The sequence below is a fragment of the Varanus komodoensis genome, unplaced genomic scaffold (genome assembly GCF_004798865.1).
Source record: "Varanus komodoensis strain SLA01 unplaced genomic scaffold, ASM479886v1 scaffold9, whole genome shotgun sequence".
Taxonomy (NCBI): Eukaryota; Metazoa; Chordata; class Lepidosauria; order Squamata; family Varanidae; genus Varanus; species Varanus komodoensis.
In genome coordinates this window covers 22846398-22868154 of record NW_025336598.1, presented here as the reverse complement: position 1 = coordinate 22868154, position 21757 = coordinate 22846398, and the positions used below count along the sequence as shown (strand labels likewise).

General features: G+C 37.0%; 1 protein-coding gene across 3 annotated transcripts in view; it reads right to left on the bottom strand.

The window, feature by feature from the left end:
- Window positions 1-717: 717 nt before the first annotated feature.
- Window positions 718-21757, bottom strand: part of SLAIN2 (SLAIN motif family member 2) — a 51674-nt gene continuing 30634 nt past the window's right edge. The window contains exons 6-9 of one of the 3 annotated variants that reach the window (XM_044418475.1): window positions 19871-20008; window positions 13421-13498; window positions 7319-7634; window positions 718-3713 (exon numbers count right to left, since the gene is read on the bottom strand). In XM_044418475.1, coding sequence (XP_044274410.1) covers window positions 3647-3713; window positions 7319-7634; window positions 13421-13498; window positions 19871-20008 — 599 coding nt within the window. In that variant the 3' untranslated portion in view covers window positions 718-3646. The remainder of the gene's footprint in view (window positions 3714-7318; window positions 7635-13420; window positions 13499-19870; window positions 20009-21757) is intronic. The other 2 variants (XM_044418476.1, XM_044418477.1) reach the window with 2 other exon arrangements.

Genomic DNA, 21757 nt, shown 5'->3' with positions numbered 1-21757 from the left:
ATAGTTACAAATTTACTGGATTTTTAAAATTTTTAATTTTATGCACAAACCAAATGACATATGTTCTTTAGATTCCTAAAAGTCCAAACTGACTTTAGATTAGTACAGAGTACCAAATAACATTTTTCATTTCCTCCAGTATGTGTCCCTCCCCAATTTTTTTAATTATCACTCCACTGTAAATAATGTTCATGTACCCCATAATCAAAACAACACTTGTTATTGCTTGTTACAGATTTGAAACTAGATGTGAGGGCAGCCATATCTTTAAATGATGATCTATTCCAATCTTATTGCAGATGGCATTGCCCCACAGCTGTGTATAGAAAAGGAACCCTGGGAATGGGATGCTGGCAAACCCGTATCTTGAAATGCAGGTACTCCTTAATCATATATAGTACATGTGTGGTGGTGGTGCTGGTGTAGGAGCAAGAGCAAGAGGTCATGGGGATGAGGGGTGCTAAATGCCCCCGATTTGCACAAGTTATCTCCCTGCAGTCTCTTCCTAGCAGGGAGAGAGGGAACAGGAGTGATGGATAAGGAGAGGGATTAATCCCTTCATGATGGAGGTAGACACCAATTTTTTAAAAATCAGGTTCATTGCTTCTGCACCTGATATCAGGTAACAAGTTCCACTTCTAAAGAATGTTAATGTCCAGGGTATTTTAATTTGTCTCAAGAAATGTCAAATGATTTTTTAAAAAGGAGTCAGAGAAAGCTGTGGTAAGAATATTTATATTTTCTTTTTTTATACACTTTTTTATTAACATTTACAAAAACATTCAAACACTGAGGAAAAAATTAAATAACTTTGGAAGCAGAACTCCTTTCTTTCTGCCTACATACATACAACAATTCTGACCTGTTGGCACAAAAAAATAATCCACATTCATAAAACCCTTACAACTATTATCAAACATAAATTAAGTAAATCATAGGCACTAGTTTATCAAATTCATGTTTCCACACTTCTTCAAAATACCCAAACCTCTAAACACAGAAAGTCCTAGTCCTGATAATCAAATAAACTGGTAATGCACAAAGTCTCCCCTAGTAAACTGGCAGTTTTCATCTTTCAGGAATTTGTATTTGCAGAATGTTTACTACGATGTAGCAGCAGGATGTTTCCAGAACCTAATATACCTTCCAAGTGATTAAATAGCCGGACTATATAAAAACAGTAGTTTGTAAAATACGGTGATGTAGCTTGATTAAAAAAGGCAACATCTGAATTTCTGAAAAAGCAAAATCAATTAATTTTTTGTAACAAAAGCACAAATTGTTATTTCTTGACTTTTGAAGACTGCAATATCCACTTCATTAAAGCCAAGCTTTTTTTTAAGAGGTTAGGTAGATTTACCCAAACTTTTTGGGTACCTCAGATTTTAAATAGCAATATAAATAGTGCTGGACACACAGTAAACACAGCTCTGTTTAACCTGGCCTCCATTTTTTTTATTGGCTACATTGATTTTGGAAGACAAACCAGATCAGTAAATTTTGATCTAACTGGATGTAAAGATCAGGAGAAATGTTTATTAGTAACATTTATAATTAAAGTGGTGCCACTTCCCACACTGTACTTGTGATTCATAGCAGTGTGAGCATTCCACTATATAAAAATGGAGTGTGGGCAAGATTTCTGTACATATCACCTTCTAAGACCTGGTTATACTGAGAATGAGAAAGTGGCACATGTGGCCGTGTCTTTCTTGGCAGCTGACTCATGCATCAAAGACCCTATGGTGTCTCCTTAAGGATCAGCATCCTAAAGATTCCTACAGCAGGAATCCCATGACTAGAACATGGTCCTGGGAAAGGCCCCTCTTCTAATCAATAAAAGGTTACTGATAGGTTATGAAATTACAGAAGCCAATATCTGGTCCTATCTTGTCTTACTCTCTTTTCCAATTCAAGTAAAAACTGCATGGCTTTTAATCCACTAAGCTATGAAGGCTAGCTAAAAATTTAAGGACTCTAATTCCAAAATCATTTACCCTTTGCTGCAAGCATATTCAGAAAGCGTATTTTAAGAGGCAGGCATGAATGAGGTTAAAAGGCAACCTACTACACATTCCAACACAATTTGTTGGATTCTTCAGTTATTAAAGTAAGGGTATCCTGACTAGCTTCTTTTCTCATTACATACTTTGCAAGTGCTGCATATTCACAGCCACATGCCATAGTAAGAGACTGCTCTCTCATCCCCTACAAAGGGATTTTCCTTGCCAATGAATGCTCCCAACCTGTTGTCTTCACGTAACACACCTTCAGTCTTCCAATGTAGCACAAACTAAAAAGGAGGGGGGTGGGCTTTGGGTGATAATAGTAGTACTTTTCTGCTGGGTAGGGTACCCTGCCAACAAGGATAGGCAAAAACAATAAGTATTGGTTAGTCTGACAGTCACTAGAGGAATTAAATACCTTGTAAACATATGTGGCAGGTTTTTTGTTTTTGTTTTAATCTCTTACCAACAATGTAAAATACAAGTGTAAGGCAAAGTACATTGTTAAAATACTAACATGGGCAATGACTTCAGCAGAAGTATTTACAGTTAAAAACAAAGTTAGGAAATGAATCAGTTTTTTAAAAAAGGATAAAGAAGACTCCCTCATACCATAAAACATTACCCACATGAATATATCATTTGGTATCAACAGTACAACTCATTTCCTTAGAATCTCTAGGTTACAAGTGCATAGTTGTCTTTTCTTCATGTTAACTATAGGCATGTTCAGTTGAGTTCCAGGCTGTAAGCACTGTGGTGTGATTTAATGGATACTCTTTCCTTTTCAAGGAAACTTGCTCTAAAAATGACTTCTCAAAATAGTATGAGCTGTGTGTTTAAAATGTGGCTGAGATAGCAAAGGCCATCTATTCCTGAGCCAGGAACTGTTAGTTTAGAAAGATTGTACAACTGACACAAAGCCCTTTTGGCAAAGTTAAATAACACAAACCAGATATGTCAAGTCAACATAAAAGGATGCTAGCTATCCCACCCAAATTTGGGGAACCTATTGGATCCAGACTGTTTAAACAATATATAAAAATGATATAGCTTTCCTACCATTCTTAGTGGGAGTACAAAGACAATTGTTCTAACATGACTCAACAATTTTTCAATCCAAATCTTCCACAATTGTTTAAAACAATCTCACTAGCACAGTAGCACTTTGAACTCCATTTTTTGCTTTGATTAATATATTGAATGTTTACATATCCAAAAATTCCTTGTTCCTTAAATCAATCAAGTCATGTATGATGTTTTTGGAAAGTATCAGCTTACAAGTTTACATGCTGCTTTTTCAAATAGAATATTTCTTTGGCATTTTTAGGTGTTTGCCCAAATGTTGGCTATTGTATCCCTGTGAGCATTTATAACAATTTTAGGAAGAGCGGGGGGCTGGGGCAGAAGCTCCAGAGGTGAAAAGTGATTCATGTAAAAGTGATTTGAGTGATCACCAAGTATCTGATGTTGATGTCATTAAAGTGCTGTTTTATAATCTCTGCCAGCTTGTGCTAATTAAGGACAGAGAAGTTTGGGGATTTACAAAACCCCCCAAAGTCTTGTCTGATCAGTCTGCATATTGATCTGTCGGTTTAGCTTGGTGAAGGAATACCTGCTGAGCAACGTAGTTTTGCAGTTTAGTAGCAGCCGTCCTTCCAGCTCTCATCTTTCACATTGCTATACGTTTTTGGAGCTGGCAGTGTTCTGAAATGGATACAATTTATCCGTATGAGTTTTCAAGCATAAGAAAATATACACATACAAATGTTTCTTTAAAATTAAAATTAGTTCATTGGCTGTATTATCAATAAAATATTAGTTGAAGATGGCACTTCAAGCAATTAAACAATATCAACATTTAAGTCGTTTAAGAATTTCAGATAAATCCTGCTGACCACTGTTGAAAACAGGAATCTGGACTAGATGGGTCTAGAGCTGACCAAACAAGAAAGGCTTTTAAGGCACTGCCTGATTCCCTTTTCATTCAAAACCAGCTTCTTACTGAAAGGACTGCTCCAAGACTTCTCTCTTAATCCAGCATCAAAATTTAGTTCTAACAATAAAATAAAAGCTCATCCAAAAGGCATGTTCTACTGAGATTTCTATGCTTCTGCAAGCTATCTTGAAATAAAAAAGAATGGCATAAAAAGTTTGCATGTGAAAGGTATCTGGTGGTCTTGAAGAAAATAATAAAATACTTCGTAAATTTAGTGGTACTACAATCTATTTAGTATAAATTGTGGTAAAGCAATCTATTTACCTAAAGGCAACTGTATACTACAAAACAACCTTAGCTGTTCCTTTTTCTCATGACCCTCTAGTACTACTTACTTAGAAGCAGCTGTTTCCAAATAGGCAGAATCCTTTTTTAAGATAATTTAGGCAGAATGCATGTGAAGTATTTTTCATTAACATCATCTTAGCAATCTTTTCAATACAATACAGTATACAGTGGTACCTTGGCTCACGAACTTAATCCGTTCCATGACTTTGGTGGCAACCCAAATTGGTCATGAGCCAAGTCAAATTTCCCCATAAGGTTCAATGTAAAGAAGGTTAATCCATTCTGTAAATATTTTTTTTAATCACAGGGAAGGCAGGCACGATTGCAGGCACACTCGGGGGGACGGGACGGGCACACTTGTGGGCACGCTCGGGGGGGAGACAGGCATGACCACGGCCATCTCCCCCCGCCGAGCATGACCATGATCCTGCCTGTCTCCCCACCCCAAGAGCGCCCACGATTGTCACCTGATGCAGAGTTCGCAACCTGAGGAAAATTTTTTCCTAAATTTCTGTTCGCGACTCAATTTGGTCATGAACTGAGGCGTTCATGAGCTGAGGTACCACTGTATAAGGATACACACACTGTATTCTAATAGCCTGCAAAAAGAAGGCCAAGTCCCTTCATCTGAAAATCAGTACCTCTCTGATGTTAAATACTGAACATGGCTTAGAGGCACTAGGAATTACTCTGCTGATTCTCCATTCAGAAACTCCCTCAATAAACACTACAAACAGCCTTTATACAAAGCTGTATTAAATTCAGAGCATTTAGAGAACGTTTCCATGTGGCCAAACCATTGCCCAGAGTAACCTGACAGACCTTTCATGCCATTAACCTGTCTAACCAATTTAAATGAGTTTCTGGTAACCTGAGGGTAAAGCATTTCCTTTGGCACATAGCTCCTGATAAACTGCTTGCTGTGATACAAAGCTTTGTGGAAAGCTATTTGGTGTTTCTGCTCTTAATCTCACAGAGGCATTCTACAGTTCTCCATCCTGCAAAATTCAGGACATTTAATACTCCCTAGCCTAGGACAAGTTCTTGTCATAGTTGTCTAAGGAAAAAAAAAGACTTGGTTAGCTATTTGCTAAAAGATTTACTAAAATGTCCTACACTCAAGCATACCATTTACCTTTCCCCACATACTATCAAGTATAAAATGTAATATTTAGTGCCAGCTTATTATTAGGATTGAGTGGTTATGGCATATTATAAAAATTTCCTGATTCTTACTGTCGATGGCATTTGACATTTGCCAAATATTTTCTTCCAGCTGAAGTTTCTAAAACAAAGCATTTAAATAACCACACTGGTGTTATTTAGACAGTCTTTTGTTCAGAAGCTCCCCCTCAGAAATGCAAATAGCACTTGCAAACCAGAGAACAGCTTTGTCAATTGTTCAAATTTCAAATGGAGATTAATTTAGAAAGGATGCAACTTAAGACACTGAGGTACATATTCTCAACCTGTACCCGATGGTATTCTTTTAAGAAGTCAACAGATGAGAACAACAAAATGTTGTAGTATGGAATACTTTCAGTGTGTCACTCTCCATCCATGCTACGCCATTCCCTCTTGACTCAGTTAGCATTGCACAGCCACTGAATATGCTTGGTTTTCACTTGTCTGTTTTGAGCATTCCTCCATCATATATTTGTTCCTTAAGATCTGTTGTACCTTTGCAAACCTTGCAGTTTTCCCAAGCCTACTGATACCTCTTCCTTGTGCACGAGTGATACCCTTTTATATACATAAAGTCTGACAGTAATAACTGAATGTCAGAAAAACATAGGGCAAGCAGGACTACACAACATGTTGCAGTGTATCCTAGTGTCCACATGTTACCTGAGCCTGTACCTGAGTAAACTGAAAAAAGCAAAAGACAAGACAGGGATTTCTGTTCTGCATTGGATTTTATTGCAAAAGCAATATATTAAGGGTACAGCCCTATGCTCCATGCACGTGATGCACATAAGCCTCAGTCACTCCACTACCACCATGCCTCATCCCAGGTATTTTACCCTAAAGGCTATTTTAACCATCTACCTTAAAGTGGTAGGGAAGGAAAGGGAACTTGGAGGATGATTCGAAGTGGTTTAAGTCTTCTGCCCCAGGCTTCTCCGCTCCCCATTCCTTCCCCCCGCCCTTTGAGGGAACAGTTGCAACCTTAGGAGGGGTGGGGCAGCTGGCATGGTTCTTTCCACAGCAGCTGTGAAGAGAGCAGGACAGGGGCTCAGGAGTCTCAGCTCCAAGACTGCAGAATCTCAGATCTAGAACTCTATAAATAATTCTACTACCTCTCTGTTGACTGTACCTTTCATTTTTGAATTCTGAAAAATGAAGTAAAGCACTTAATGCATGCTTTATGCAAGTCAATAAAGCAGAAGGAATCTATTATTACTAAATACTTAATTTGGCCTGGGAGGAATACAGAGGGCCATTAAGGCAAACTGAATTTTTTGCAACATGAGATTGTGGGAGGTGAAGTAGAGACACTTGTGCTCAATTTCAGCTATACAAAACTCTTTGATGTTTCAGTTGATTGCTATGGGTATCTCTCACTTCTGATTTTGGGTTCAATTAACAATTGCCTCAATATACAATAGAAATTGACTTATCCAGACAATAAGGTTGTTCTCTCTAGCCTCCTTACTCCTTTTATCTGACTCTTCCTCCCTCCCCCTTTTCCAGTCATCCATTCTACTCCCTCTTCACTTTGTTATCAGTCCCCCTGCCGCTCTTTGTCTCTCAACAATGTGTGTCACTGAATCTTTACAGGGCTATTTCATGGGCCTTCCCCTGCCTGGTTTTCATAAGATTGTACTTGTACGAACCTTAACATTTCCACAGAGAGTCTAACAATGCCTCCTCATTGTATAAGAGTGCTGATATTTGACTACATAATGGCAAGTACACTCCCCTGAATTTGGAAATAGAACATCTGAACTTACCGTGCTTGGGGTGAGGGCATAAATGCATTTTTCTACAATAAGAATGCTTCAATAGAAAGTGGCAGACTCACCTGCGAACAGGCTGTGCAAGTTTGCTACGAGGCACTGGTATGCCCCCAGTGGAGGAGGCACTAGGTCTTGGCAAACCACTCCTCATCCCTGTTGTCCCTGCAGGTCTTGTAAGTGTAGCACTGTTGATGCTGCTGGCTGGGCTTGGAGAGACTGAACTAGGAGCTGCTAAAGGCCCTGGTGAAGAGCTACTGTGTGGAAGCTGGACGGCTTCTGAAGCAGCAGAGCTAGGTCCATGGTTACTAAATGCTTTTACCGGCTGTCTCAAAGCCAGAGGAGATGGTGCTGCTGGGGAGCGGAATTTACTGGGAGAAGGAACTGGAAAATCAGCAAAACAAAACAGTCAGTATTAACTGGCAGAGCAACAAGGTAGCTCAGCTTAAAAAAAGACGACCTGAAAGGCAATTGCAATATACTGCAGGTTCAAGTTAATGCTTTTAAACCTATTCTGGGAAAGAAATCTGCTAACTGCTTACAACATCTTACTATAAGTAATTAGCAACTTGATGTGTGACAGAAGAAAAATAAATGTGTATCCCAAATTGACAAATAATCTTGTGCCCATTTTTTGTTTAAGCATTGTCAACAGCTAACCAGGTTTTCATTGGTGACTGTTATCAGTCAGGTTTTCAGTGTTTTTTATGGAAAGAGATTTTCAATAAAATTTGAAAAATTGTCTAGGCCACTTAGACAAATACTTACTTCTAGCTCTGGTTCATTCTGTAAACACCTGCTACATGCACTTTAGTAAGCAGTTTATTTTTGAGGTCGCCTACTACAGTTTAAAGCACTCCCCATGATACTGTTTACGGACACTGAGGAGGATCCTTTTCATCACATCAAAAAAATGTGGGTATGTACAAAGTAAATAATACAGGATGCATCCTTCCTCCTACAACCCCTTGAACCCCTGTCCAATCTGCTCCAGAGTGTCCCCAACCCTCCATAATAGACTGGGGATGCCTGGGTAGGCTGCTAGAGGAAGGAGGAATTGCCGCTCCCCGCTCCATTGACATATGCAATTACATCATGAACAAATGAACCTCCTCCTACCTTCCTGCCACTCTATCTACAGCATCTCCATGTAACACATTAATACTTAATACAAAAATCAAATGTATTCAACTGTTTTGTATTCTTGAACTATTGCTATTACCTTTTAAGTTGTGAAATGATGATAGGAAGACAAACTTTTACTCTTATATTTATTTCTAAGTTAATAAGGTAAATTTAGCTATACTTTTTATAGTACACTGTAGGGTTTTTTTACATTTAAGTTTATTAGCTGGAAGTAATGCTTATATTATGAATTCTTTTCTGAATTCATAATATAAGTGGTGCATATATATGTTATTGCAGCACTAAATATCTAGATATAAGGCCTCTAAATACAAGGCATTAAAGTATAACAAATATTTCTTCATTAGAAGTACCCCAGAGAAGACTGTAATCAAACAGAAGATACAAGTCACCACCCTTTTATGAGATCCAGTTCATATAGCTGCAGCCAGAAGAAACTGACTGGGCCTGGTGTTCAGTAGAAGTGAAATGCATGAGAATCCTGCATATAACTGCAAATTTTAAAAGAATGTGTAACAAAATAAGAAATGCAGTTCTAACATAGCACAGGGAAATATTTTTGAAGTATGCAGTAATTTTATTCATGAACTTCATGAATAAAGATGATTTTTTAAAATATTCCTATAGGTTCAAGCAGCCTCTAAAATGAAATGGAAAACACCTCACAAATCCATTGTCCTTCCTATTGAGATAATCCAGGATATTCTAGGAATAGAGATACATATCCAAACTGTGTACAATACTTCAGTTTCCACTATATTACGCTGACGACATACTGCACGCAGCTGTGATTTTACTGTAACAAAAAGGCCTTTACAAAAGGAAGCATGTGGCTTAAAAAGGATGTCTTTGTTTGCACTCCAAACTATGATCAGCCTGATGTCATTATTAATAGACTGTCTAGTTAATCCCATTCCATACAGAAGCCTTTTACTCATAAAATAACTACTAATACCCACACTTTCAGAGAGAGCTTCTGTATATCTACACTGTCCCCTTTTAGAGCCAATTACCTCAGTATAAGAATATGGTGGTAGTTGCACCCCCGCAAAAAAGTTTTTGCATTCAGAAAATAAGAAATGTACAGAAAATATCTTGAGCAACCTTGTCCCAACTAGTTAGCTCTTTGTAAATGTAAACCACACAGAGTATTGAGCAACAGCCTGATATATGGAGGAAAGGGGATTAAAACTTCTTGCAAAGAAATGCAGATTTAAGTATAGTAAGCAATCCAAACTGTACTATTTCCACGTGATATAAAATTATTACTTCTACATCCCCTCACAGTAATAATTTTTCAGATATGTAGCATTTTCTAAGGGAATCACCAGCGAGCTGTTGATCTAGGGCTGCTATTGTTAAATGAAGAACCACGTTGATATGTTATCTACTCATGAATCATTCTAAAGAGAAAATGACTGGACTCAAATGGGAATGATAGATGTAAGCAAAGATGTGCTGATGCCTTATAAATGACCAACAACTCATTCTTTCTATTTCTTGACTTCAATAGCTGAGTCTATCACAGAACACATGTTAATATATAAAATTAGGTTAATTCAAGACAAAAACAAGAAAAATAATTAGGATAAACATTAACAGATATTTGCATGCCCCAAAGCCTTGTCTCTATTCAGAAGAGCCTTTTCTTACTCTATATTTCTGTCCTCAAGTTTCACAAAGGACATTCCTAAGCTTTCCTAGACTTTAGAGCCTCTAATAAACTCTTTCCACAAGCTATCATATGCAGTTCACATCAGTTCTGAACTTTCAAGGTTTACCCTATACACAAAGTACCTCTTAATACATGCAGTCATGCAGACAGGAACACAAAGAAGTCTCCTCAAACATAACTTGACTAGGAATATCAAGTTTTAATTGGCATCAAGAACAGAATCACACGATGTTCAACACAAGTCATGGAAACCAGCTATTGTTGCAGCGTGTGCAAAGCAGTTGGTTTTTGGTTTTGGTGTGTCTGTCTGGGCAATCAGGGGAATCCTGCAAAAATCCTGATGCTGAGGACAGAAAAAAAGTCCCTCTTGTTCATTGTCTGACCATGAGACAGGCAACATCAGTAAGTAATTTTATATAAAAAAGACTCTATATTAAAGATCACACTAACAATAGAGAGTGAGCCCATCTCTAGTTGGGACCAGCTGCTATAGTTATCATGCACAGCACATTTACACATTTAGTTTTTTGCAATGATCAGATATAGGAAAACATTACAGCACAAAACATGCTGTTATTTTTGGAAATGTTTAGCTTGACCTACACTTCTGGTGTCAAAACATGTAGCTCCAGGCTTATCTTTACACATTTTGACCTTCTTGGCAAGGGGTTTATTTTTATCTTTGCCTCTCTTATGTGTCTCTGAACCCTAAATAACTGTCCCTTGTTGTTTGGTCATCAGGAAAAAATTATATTCTTCACTGAAAATCTTAGATTGTGTGTGTGTATTGGGGAGTATGGAAAGTGAAAATCCAAACACCAAGCAGCTTCTATGATTACTACTTACATTTTATGATCAGCATTGCTCGCAAAGCAGCACTAAGTAAACCACGATTTGAAGAACAGTATTTGGGGTTTTTGATCTTACTCTATAGCTTCTCAAATAATTTTTGTTTTATAAATGCAGTCTCACACATCACTCAGCTTGAGAACTACTGCCTTACTAATTAATAATTTGAGCTGTTGTGTGGGAACCATTTTATTGTCAGTTGAACTGCTTAATTTCACTTTTTGCATTTTTTCTAAGTCACTGTAAATTCATATTACAGCAAAAAGCAGGATTAGAATAATAACGATGATGGTGATAATATGAGAGGGTTAAGGATAATGGCAAAATGGATAAAACTGAAACAGAATCTAAAAGAAAATCCCCTTAGCAAAATAGCATGCCTTGACATTTTATATGCTTTGGTATATCATCCACGGAAGCTGCCTATTGATAAAATATGAGGAGCAGAACTTCAGAGGCTGAAATACTTGTACTTTTGTATTACTTCAGTTGCCCAAAACCATGTCCACAGTGAACCTTATCAGGAAAATTGTGATTTTTTGATGAATTACAAAACAGCCAAGCTACAACCAGACTCTAGGCTCATGATGGAATTTTCATACTAACTTCCCTTAATTTGTTCAAAATATCTATCAATGATGAACTAAACATTTCAGATTTAGCAAGATTTGAGCAAAAATAAATAAAATATTTTCTTTAATCTTGAAAGTTTCTCTTTCTTTCCTGGCAGGACTACTTTGAACAAATCAATCCCCTTTCTTATTTAGATTCATAAAAAAGAATAGAAGACATTTGTGGTGTCACTAGTCCTAGAACTACATTGGCTGAAGCATATCTTCCATAACTGCAACAACTGTCTAATCACCATGTACACAGAAGGAAAGCATGCTTGGTGATCTCTAGTTAAGCACAGGTAACCTGAGCCCATTATGATGTTACAAACAACCTTCTCAAAAAAGAAATGTAACCATGTTCATATTAACATCAAGATGTTTTGCCATATCTTCTCTCAGATTCTTACTGAATTCTTGTGTGACCACCAGAAGTAAAATGTGTTCCCCAATTCACCATTCTATCACGAATTTGTATGTGGTAGCAGCAAAATGTTTATATATTGGCCCACAAATGAAAACTATAGGCTCACTACTTCATTATATATACCTAGGGACTGGTCACCATTTGGGATGAAGTATTCTGTGTCTGCTCTCTGCATGTTATTAATGCAGGCAGGCTTCTCCTATACTAAAATTCCACTTACGATGTAGCCCATAGCCTCTAGATAATACTTTGGTTCTTATATCTTGCCCCATAATGTCATCCTCAAGGACAAAGTATCATGGTGTAAGAAGTCTGTAAGGTAGGCACATTCCAGTTTGAAGACGGCAGCATGGTTGAAAATCAGTAAACAATCAGCCTCTTGCTGAGGTATGCACTCTTGATCAAGTAAGTTCATCAGCTGGGTATTTTCAAGCTATTTCACAGATACTGATCATAAAACTCTTTCAATGTTAACTATTAGGGAAATGTTTACAAAGCCTTGTTTAGAAACTATGCATTATGAACTTGAGTATGATATACATGTTTTAAGAGTGTACACATTTTATACAAACCCTCAAAAACCTGAATTTCAGTATCACACAATAAATTAATAATATGCTTAATCTAACAGTTCAATCCTCAACCAAAAGAAGTTGTTAATTTTTTTTAAGTATCTAATATCTCCAGATTGAAAAATTTTGTCCAGCTGTCCCAAACAAGCATAAAAACATGGCTGGTTGAAAGAGCAATTAAGCAAAGATTCTATAAAAATGAATGTGTATTAGGCAGGCTTAGAAATGTACCAATATGCTTAACCAGTTACTGTCAAATAAATGAATGGGGAATCAGAATGAACTTATTGATTGTCTTAGAGCTCACCAAGTGAATTTTGCTCACTATGACTAATTATTCTTGACAAAACTGTAAGGGAGGTTATTTCAAGGTAGGAATAATCTTTAAAATATTCAGTCATTTCAGGACAGTTAATAAAATAGCAATTTTATTGTCCTGAATTCAAAATCTCAATACCATCCACTAGACATTGCTCAAAACCTCACTCACACACGATTACAGAGCAGAAGCAGTTGGTAGATTGTGTCTCAACCTAATCAAAATTCAAGCCTGGTTCTAAACCAGAATATAAGATGATGGAATTCAGACATGATGGTGATTATATTATCAATTAAGAAGAAAACAGAATTTTCTGCTAGCCTACAGCAATACTTTTAATGAATCTTAACAGCTTTCTACATTCCAAGGTTTAGAAACACGAGGGAAGGACTTGATAGCCAGTATCTGTAAAATTTAGTATCTGTGCAAGAATAGCCTGCATCATTAACATTACCCAATAAATGTCTTTCTTTGCAGTTTGTAGAGGCATTACTTCAATTGCAGAAGTTCAAACAGAAAGAAGAAAATGGTGCATTTAGCTGGAGCTTGTAAGAGGCTATAAGCTTATTACCTCCTTTGGTAGCTGGAGTAGGAAGTAGCTGTTTGGTTTTGAAGGCAACACGGGGCAAATTTTTCTGCCTTTGCAGAGCTGTTGAAACAAAGACACGTTATATCTGTCTAAACAGACAAGACAAGAAGGACTTTGAACTACAATGTAAAATTCATTTAAGACTGCCCATGAAGTCTCAGGAAGCAAAAATTGCTAACGAAAAGCATGACAGTTTTCAAAAGCTGTTATGGCTCCCATAGTAGTAGCAGCAGTGAAAGGTTTTAAAGAAGTGATGCTCACTGCAATAAAGGCTGCAAGTGTCAGACTTTTTGGAGAACAATATGCATTAAGTGTTTTAGCAGGCAAAGAGCTTCTGCAGACCCAAGCCTAGGAAGGCAAAAATAATTTGCACACCCAGAAGTGAAAATAAACCACCAGCCAGACATGCCACAGCCAAATCAGTGCAAGGTTAAAATCAAGACACGATTGTCACATTTAACTCCAAAGATATGATATGAAAACCTGGTTTCCATGACAAGGTAACCCATTATGGGTAACAAGCCACCATGACAGTTCTTGGCTTATTCTAGGGGCTTGGACAATGATAGGCTTACGTGTCCAAACCTGGAAAATCAATTTGATTGTAGGTTGTGAGGACTGAAAAGTCCCTGCTGCTCCTTGTGATCTCATTCTTGCTGCTGCCAGTCACAGCCTTTTCACCAATGCCTAAGTGGCACTTTGGAGCATTCATCATAAGACTACACTTGTACAAAACTGAATTATTATCATTATTATTATAATTATTATTATTATTACAAACACATTTGTCCAATTTTCTAGGGCTGAAAAAAATAACTGCAACTCCAGTTGCATATTTTTGAGGCTCCCTTTTTTAAAGCTGTGAAGGAAAAGGAGTAGGGATCATTGTGGAGAGAGGAGATGTAAACAATATATATTCTACAATGAAGGATCCTAGAATACCAGCTGAGTGAACTACGGGAAGAACAAGCCATGAGTCTGATTATCTGTTGGGAACTGAGTGGTTTATTTGCAGGGTGGTTTAGCATATCATGCACACCCGGCCAAAGTTTGATTTCAAATAGTGAACTCTAGAAGGTTATTTCTTTTGCCAAAAGTTAAAGAAAATCTGTCTTTAAAAATCATATGTCCATACTACTAGTTTTTCACTTTCCTACATGATGTCACAATTTCTTCATCCAAGATATATTTTTATTGAAATAATCTAGCAATGTACATATAAATCTAGCATTTATAAAGCTGACTAATGCAGATGGAATTCAAGCTGGCATGGTAAAAAGTCATCCAAACCAAACTGCAGTGTCTTAAGGAGGGCTGCAATGTACTGTTCACTAAAGGGCAAGTATGTAACGGTCATATTGACAAATCAAACTTGATAAATCTGATAATTCACCAAGGCATGGTCCACTGGAATTACCATCCAAAGATCCCATTCTAACATAAGCATCTTCTGAGAAAGGAACATGGAGCAGGCTTAGGCAATCCTTCCCATCCTCTCTGGTGTATCAGTTCTCTCACTACTATTGTTTTGGTGTGTTATCTCAATTCATTCAATTAATCTCAATTCACTTTGGGAATTCTGATTAAAAAATCAAATTTTCAAAGTGAGTTTATGAGTATATACAATTCCATTTCAACCTAGGATGAGAAGAGTCAGAAACACTAAACTCAAGAAAAAGAGGGAAGCAAGAAACCTTATCATTAATGTGTTGAGTCACGTGGTTTTTCATCATGCCCCTGTATCAAGTTTTATATCTGATCCATGTCTCTGTCCTACATTTCCCTGGATTTATGTCTGTGCCTAGTAATACTGCACAGAAAACTAGATATATCGCTGCTGCGTTTTAGGATTTGCAAAATTGTTAATGAACAGCAAATAGCTGTTACTTGTTCTTGATGTTTCTGTACTTCCCTTTGGTGTGAATAAAAAAATGTGTTTCACTTTGCTCAGACACTTTTTCTGACAGTTCAACCCTAATCTTTTATTCACACATAAATTCCACTGATGTTTGCATTAAGTCACAATATTATACATACTCAAATAGAAATAAAATTCACAGCTGAATGGGTCTTACTTTTGAACAAGCATGCATAGTAACTGCACTGTTAGTTTAGTATCATTTCATATCATTTCCTTACTAAAGGAAAAAATCTTGTATGAACTGAAATAAAATACTATTCCACAGTAAAAGATTTTTAAATATCTAAGTCAAAATCTATAGAAATAAATCAAAAGAGTAAGCTCTATCATTACAAATTCCTCTTGATTGTGTCAGTGTAACTTTTCAATTAACCAAAATAAAGTGGAGATATAAAATGCCAGGCAGTCTATAACATAACCAATTGCAATGAGCAAATACATAATGTCTACTCTATGCTTCAATATAAGGAAGCATAAGTACGCTAAACAACATTTACAACCTTCTCTTGCAAGTTATGTGAAAATGAAATTCATACAAGGTAAGAACTGTCTTGTTGAACTAAATCAAAGGCACATTTAGTAATTGCCTCCAAAAATGGCCAGTCAGAAACATTAAGGAAAGCAATTTAAAAAGCACAGCATGGTTTAGATAATGTCTTTTCCTTCTCAGATCCTGTTAAGAATAGGTTTACTGCCTATGAACATGGGGGTTCTATTTTTAACTGCTATAACTAATTATCCCTCCATGTTACATATTAATCAAAACTTTAGTTAATGGTAATGGTATTGGTAAATTGTGGTTTATTGCATTTGAACTCATGATCCTATTTTGGTTTGTTTTAGTGCCACACACTAGCTGCTGTTTTGGCTATGGAGGCAAGAGTGGTAGAAAGAGAAAGTACTCATACTGTTAAGAAACTCCTGCTGGTGCTCTTCTAGAATTCACCCACACTCCCTGGCAAGAGGGTCCTTTCCCCATTCACTATGCCCTTGATAAGCCTTCCCTCTCAAGCTTGGCTGCTTAGCTCCACAGAGGCATACAAAGAGAACTTGTCTAAGGAAGGAATATTTGGATATCTAAATTTGAGACTGCTTAATACAAAGACAGTGTTGCCAATATGGTAATACTATTCTTCATTGTTCATAACCTTTGCAAGATGGGGGAACATTCTTCTCGAGGAATGGCACAGCCTTCCAAGCTGCTCATTAAAGACGGAGTTTGGAATCTGGCTTTCTTGCACTCACCAGACTTCTTTCCCATGCTCTGTCCTGGTTAGCTAAGATTAGGACTATGAACTCTAGAGAATGTGAGCAGACCCCTTTTTTTGTGCCAAGTTATTCTTGTGCAAAGTATGCAAAAGCCAAAAGTCACATGTATGGATTCAGAACTCTTGTTTCCACTTACACAAAAGCTTGGTGTGAGTCAGGCTTAGGACAAAAAGAAACAGCCTGGAGTATAGGGTGCTACACCAGGAAAAACTGAGGGATTCAAACCCCCAAACCAGATTCCTCCTGCATCTCTAGATATAGTTCTTGTGCCAGTATATATCACCCAATCAAATCCATGGTCTGAAGGCTGAAGATGCCAACCGTCAGACATAAGACATCAGAAGTTCTATAGGGCAGTAAATTTGGGACCATTTCTCCCATTTTACCTTTTAAATATGTTCCCAAGACTTTTCCTGTACTCCTTTGCCCAAAGCATCCCATCAAACAGCATTCTTAATATTTTTCATAGCATAGCCTTCCATCTGCCCTTCTATAGCCTATTCCATGAATGCATTCTTCACCATAATATGTAAAATATATTCATGAACCAAGACATGTCTTTATAAGACCTATGGGTATAAGTGATCAAGGAAGAATCTGATAGGTGGTGGGAGTTAGAGAATGATCTTCAAACAGTTGTGTGCTGACTTCAGTGGTCTCTGCTTTGCAGCAGAAGATAGTCTCAGCCAGCACAAATGCCTTTATGTAAAACCTATATTTTATAGGGCTCATGGATGTGCATTTGGATGTTAATTTGCCAGCCAACTTTGCAGCCTGAATGGGCTTTGGGTAACAATTAAGAAACTTCTTCCTTAATATGTGTTGCTGGAAGCTGATAGCTCCTGATGACTAAAAAGATGAAGGTGAAGGGTGTGTTTCTTTGAACTGAAATGGATGGTTGGGAGATCAGGGGATAAATATTGACAGAACCTTTCATCTCCAACTAGTTACCTTTTCAGGCTGCAAATAAATGTCAGGAAATACCAATGGGCCTATAGATAGGGGCTACTGAGGAGAAAAAAATATTCTGTGATCTTAAGAAAGGATTAAAATATTCTTGAATCAAGGCTAGAAGGGAAGATTTATTTGGCTGGGTGGGGGTACAGAGAATGGCCAAACATCTCTAAATTTTCTACTCTATTTCTGCAGTTAAATAATGGTTAACTGAGCTGCTGATGTGATGATGCTCTGCCACTCAAGAACACCAATAAATATTTCCTGGTTATCAACTGGGTAGTAGCAGAAGACGTGGGGAAAAGAATAAAAAAGACTGGCTGAAATAGCCCACAACTTTTCTGCTTATCTGTGGAAAGTATCCTGATTTGTTCAACAAATGATAGTTAAAACAAACCTTAGCTTAGCGTTATGTGCATATGAGCCAATGTTTAAACCACGTAAAGCTATTTCAAATATAATAGGTGGTGTATAAATAAATATTAAAATGGTGTATTAATACAGTGTTGTACTGAGAAAATAAATAAAAAGTGTTTAAACAGCAAAAAAAGAAGCTAAACATACTCAATTTGTCAACATGCAGTTCCAAAAGCATGGAAATTATTTGCCTTGATACTTCAATGCATATGTTAATGAAATGTATTTATATCAGTTACAGTACACTAGTACATCTCCAATATATGTATTGCAGCTTCAGAAAATTTGAATCAGGGAGTGAACAAAAGGCAAAAGTGATCTTACGCAGAAATCAAAGCAACCTGGGCAAGGTAAGCTCATGCAGAGCAGCAGTGTCAGAAAAGAGGTATGAAGATGACATGTGTACAGTTGCTTCTTGCAAAAGAAAATCCAGTAAAACACCAAGAAATTCAAATACAAACCTCAGCAGGCAGGATTTCTATATATCATATATAGTTTGGACCAAATTACATATGGTGTTAAACATAGCTTATACTATGTGCCTCTTTAACTGCAGATAGCAGCTACTGAAGGCCCTTTCATCAAAAAAGACCTGAACCACAAAGTGGCAGTTTCATACTACATCTCTCCCAAGCCCCAGTAAAAATCATCCCACCCCCAAAATTGCTTTTAGCATTCATGCATTCATTTCATTTATTTAATATCATGTATAGTTTGGCCCTAAGCTACCAAAGAATGTATTTATTAATTTTTGAGTTCCTTCCACATTTTGAAATAAGCCAAATAGTACTAAAATACAGAGGCATTTTATAATTGTTTAGAGACAATTTCTATAAATTTTATATTTCTAAACAAGGAAATTATAAACTGAAAAGTCAAATTTTCATGTTTTATAATAATCCTCTAAACAATTTCCCTTAAGGAAAGTTTGATTCTTTGGCAAGGTGGATGTGTACAAACTTGCACAAAATTCCTTAGTCTTAACATGCTTGCTGTTGGCCAAACAGCTTGTTCAAACGGGGGCTAACTAGTAGCATTTGATCCCACAGCTTTATTGCATCACCAACAGTAATGTACCATTTGTCACTGGAAAAAGGAGTGTGAATTCCAAGCTCCTGCAAATACATTTAACTGCTGTGAATATTTTACAAAGTGTAATGATCTCTATATTCTAAAGTGTTTTTAAAGCACCTCTCATTTAGGTGACATGTTTATGAATATACAAGGGTACAGTTCTTAAAATGCTTTCTCTCTCTCTCTCAGCTCCAATTAATTTTCAACCATAAATACCAAAAGTGAATTAACAACACAGAAACCTAGCTTCTTTTTAATAGTCCCATGTATTTTTCAGTCAGCTAATCATAAATTCCAGTGTCAGCATTTTAAAAATTTCATCTGCTCAGGGAATTACCACAAAAATCATGGCTCTCTCCATATTCTTTTGAACGGTTGCAAATTGCAAAATGATGAATCAGTAAATTTTACAAACACTTGCTTAAGGATACTGTACAATAATGAAAATAAGGTAGTTAATATAAAAACTGTAAGATATACTTGCTTTGAAAATCAAATGCTTATGGAATGATTAAGACTGCTGAGTAAATATTTCTCATTCAAGCATACATAATAAAAGCCTGACAGGAAGGAACCCCTCAATAATGAGAAGTAGCTTGGGCCAGCATTATACACATATTTCATCATTAAATGTGTACTTGGAAATGATCTTAGTCAACATGCAATGGATTTGGCAAAGTTAAAATTACCCACATGTAATGTCTAAATCCCTTTACCATGAAACTGTAAACATACAGCTATTGTTCTCATCGAACTCTGCGAAGCTCTGTTTACAGCATCACTGTAAAGATACTTACTGGCTGAGGGTTGAGGTTGAATACGAGGTATTCCTCCATTTGGCACTTGAAAGTTTGAGTCACTTCTACTGTTTTTCACAGACTCAACTTGGATGTTAGATGTCCTGGACAGGTTTGGAAGACTACGCCTTAGTTTTTCTGTATTGAAGAAAGATAACAAGAACACCACAACATACCATCTGATGCAGGAGACTGAACTGTAATACCAACCACCACCACCTGAAATGCAAAGTCGCTGAGGAAAAAAAAGTTCGCTGCAAATCTACACGGTATAATTTTTATGTGCACGTTACATTACCATAACAACATGTTAAAGACAGTAATCAAGGTAATCACAAGGATATCTCTAATTATATTTTTCCTCCAGTGTAACATGCATTACTAGTGGACTAGCATGACTAATAAATGAGCATCTCCTTCCATATATACCTGCCTGCCCCCTAAGATCTGGACTGGAGGTCCTTCTGCGGGAGCCCTCCTTGAAGGAGATTTAGGAGTGGCTACCAAGAGAAGGGCCTTCTCGGCAGTGGCGCCCTGGTTATGGAACAAGCATTTTGGAGAGGTGTGCCCGGCACCGACACTTTATTCATTTCAATGGCAGGCCAAAACCTTTTTATTTTCCTAATATTTTAAGTTTTGATGTTGTTTAAAGATTGATTTTATTGTTGCTAATTGATGTTCTAGATGCTGTGCATTTACTGCTTTACTGTACTACCACCCTGAGACTTTCAGTGAAGGTCAGGATATAAAAGCTTGTTAATTAATTAATTAATTAATTGTGGACTGAATTCTTCCTCGACCCTGGAGGCCACTGTGTGCTTCTCAAATCTATTTCAAAGGGTTGGGTGATCCTCCAGGGAAGATTTAATGGGCATGCAGGGGGCGGCAGTGGAGAGAGAAACTTCTGTTGTGTGAATACACTTCCACTCACACAATGCCATATTTAGTTCATTATCATTTCTACACAGCCCTACTTGTACTCCCTCAGAGCAAAACTTACTCAACTTTTATCATCTTGTCTGAGATTTTAAAATTTTAGACAAAGAAGTAAGATTGGAGTCTGTTTCTCTTCATTCTCTCAACACAACTATGGTGAGTGAATGTGGAAGGGAGGGGAAGTATAAATGTGTTTACTGAAAATCTGCATAGAATCCATAGATGTACAGTTGAAAATGCATGGGTCTTAATTATGTCAAAAGAGCCCTATGATCATATAACTGTTTACTATGAATATGCATAGGCAAGGACCTGCTCCCATAATTGTTCCCCAGGACCATCCTGTAACATTCACTCTCAATTCTGTCATGAGAAGGGAAATGATGAAATCATAAGGAGGAATATGGACAGAAAAAAATTATCAAGGGATGAATATATAATGAAAGAGAGAATGGCAGAAGGAAGGGGGAGCAATTTTTAGGATAAAATCCCTACCAATATAGCATTTAACATATATACTGCCTTGCAAAAGTATTCACTCCCCTTTGACTTTTCCACATCTTGTGTACAACCTGGAATTGAAATGGATTTGACATTGTTACCATGGGATGTACACAAAACACTCAATACTGTGGAGGTGCAAGATATTTTTACTGTGGTACAAAAGGTAGATAAACAGAAACAAACTGGCACTTGTTGGTTGCGTAAAAATTTATTACCTTAAGTCAGTAATCGGTAGAAGCACTTTTAGAAAATCTTACAATTTCTATCATTAGCATATCTCAATCCTGCAGTGTTTCTTGTGCTAAAATACATATGTATTTACAAATGAGCAGATACAGCTCTTTTTAGTATAACAGATTACTATCATCCCTCAAAGAAGGAAACCTACATTTACAAAACACGTAGTGCAATAAGAAAACTGTGTCAACATTTACTTTCTTCTTACTG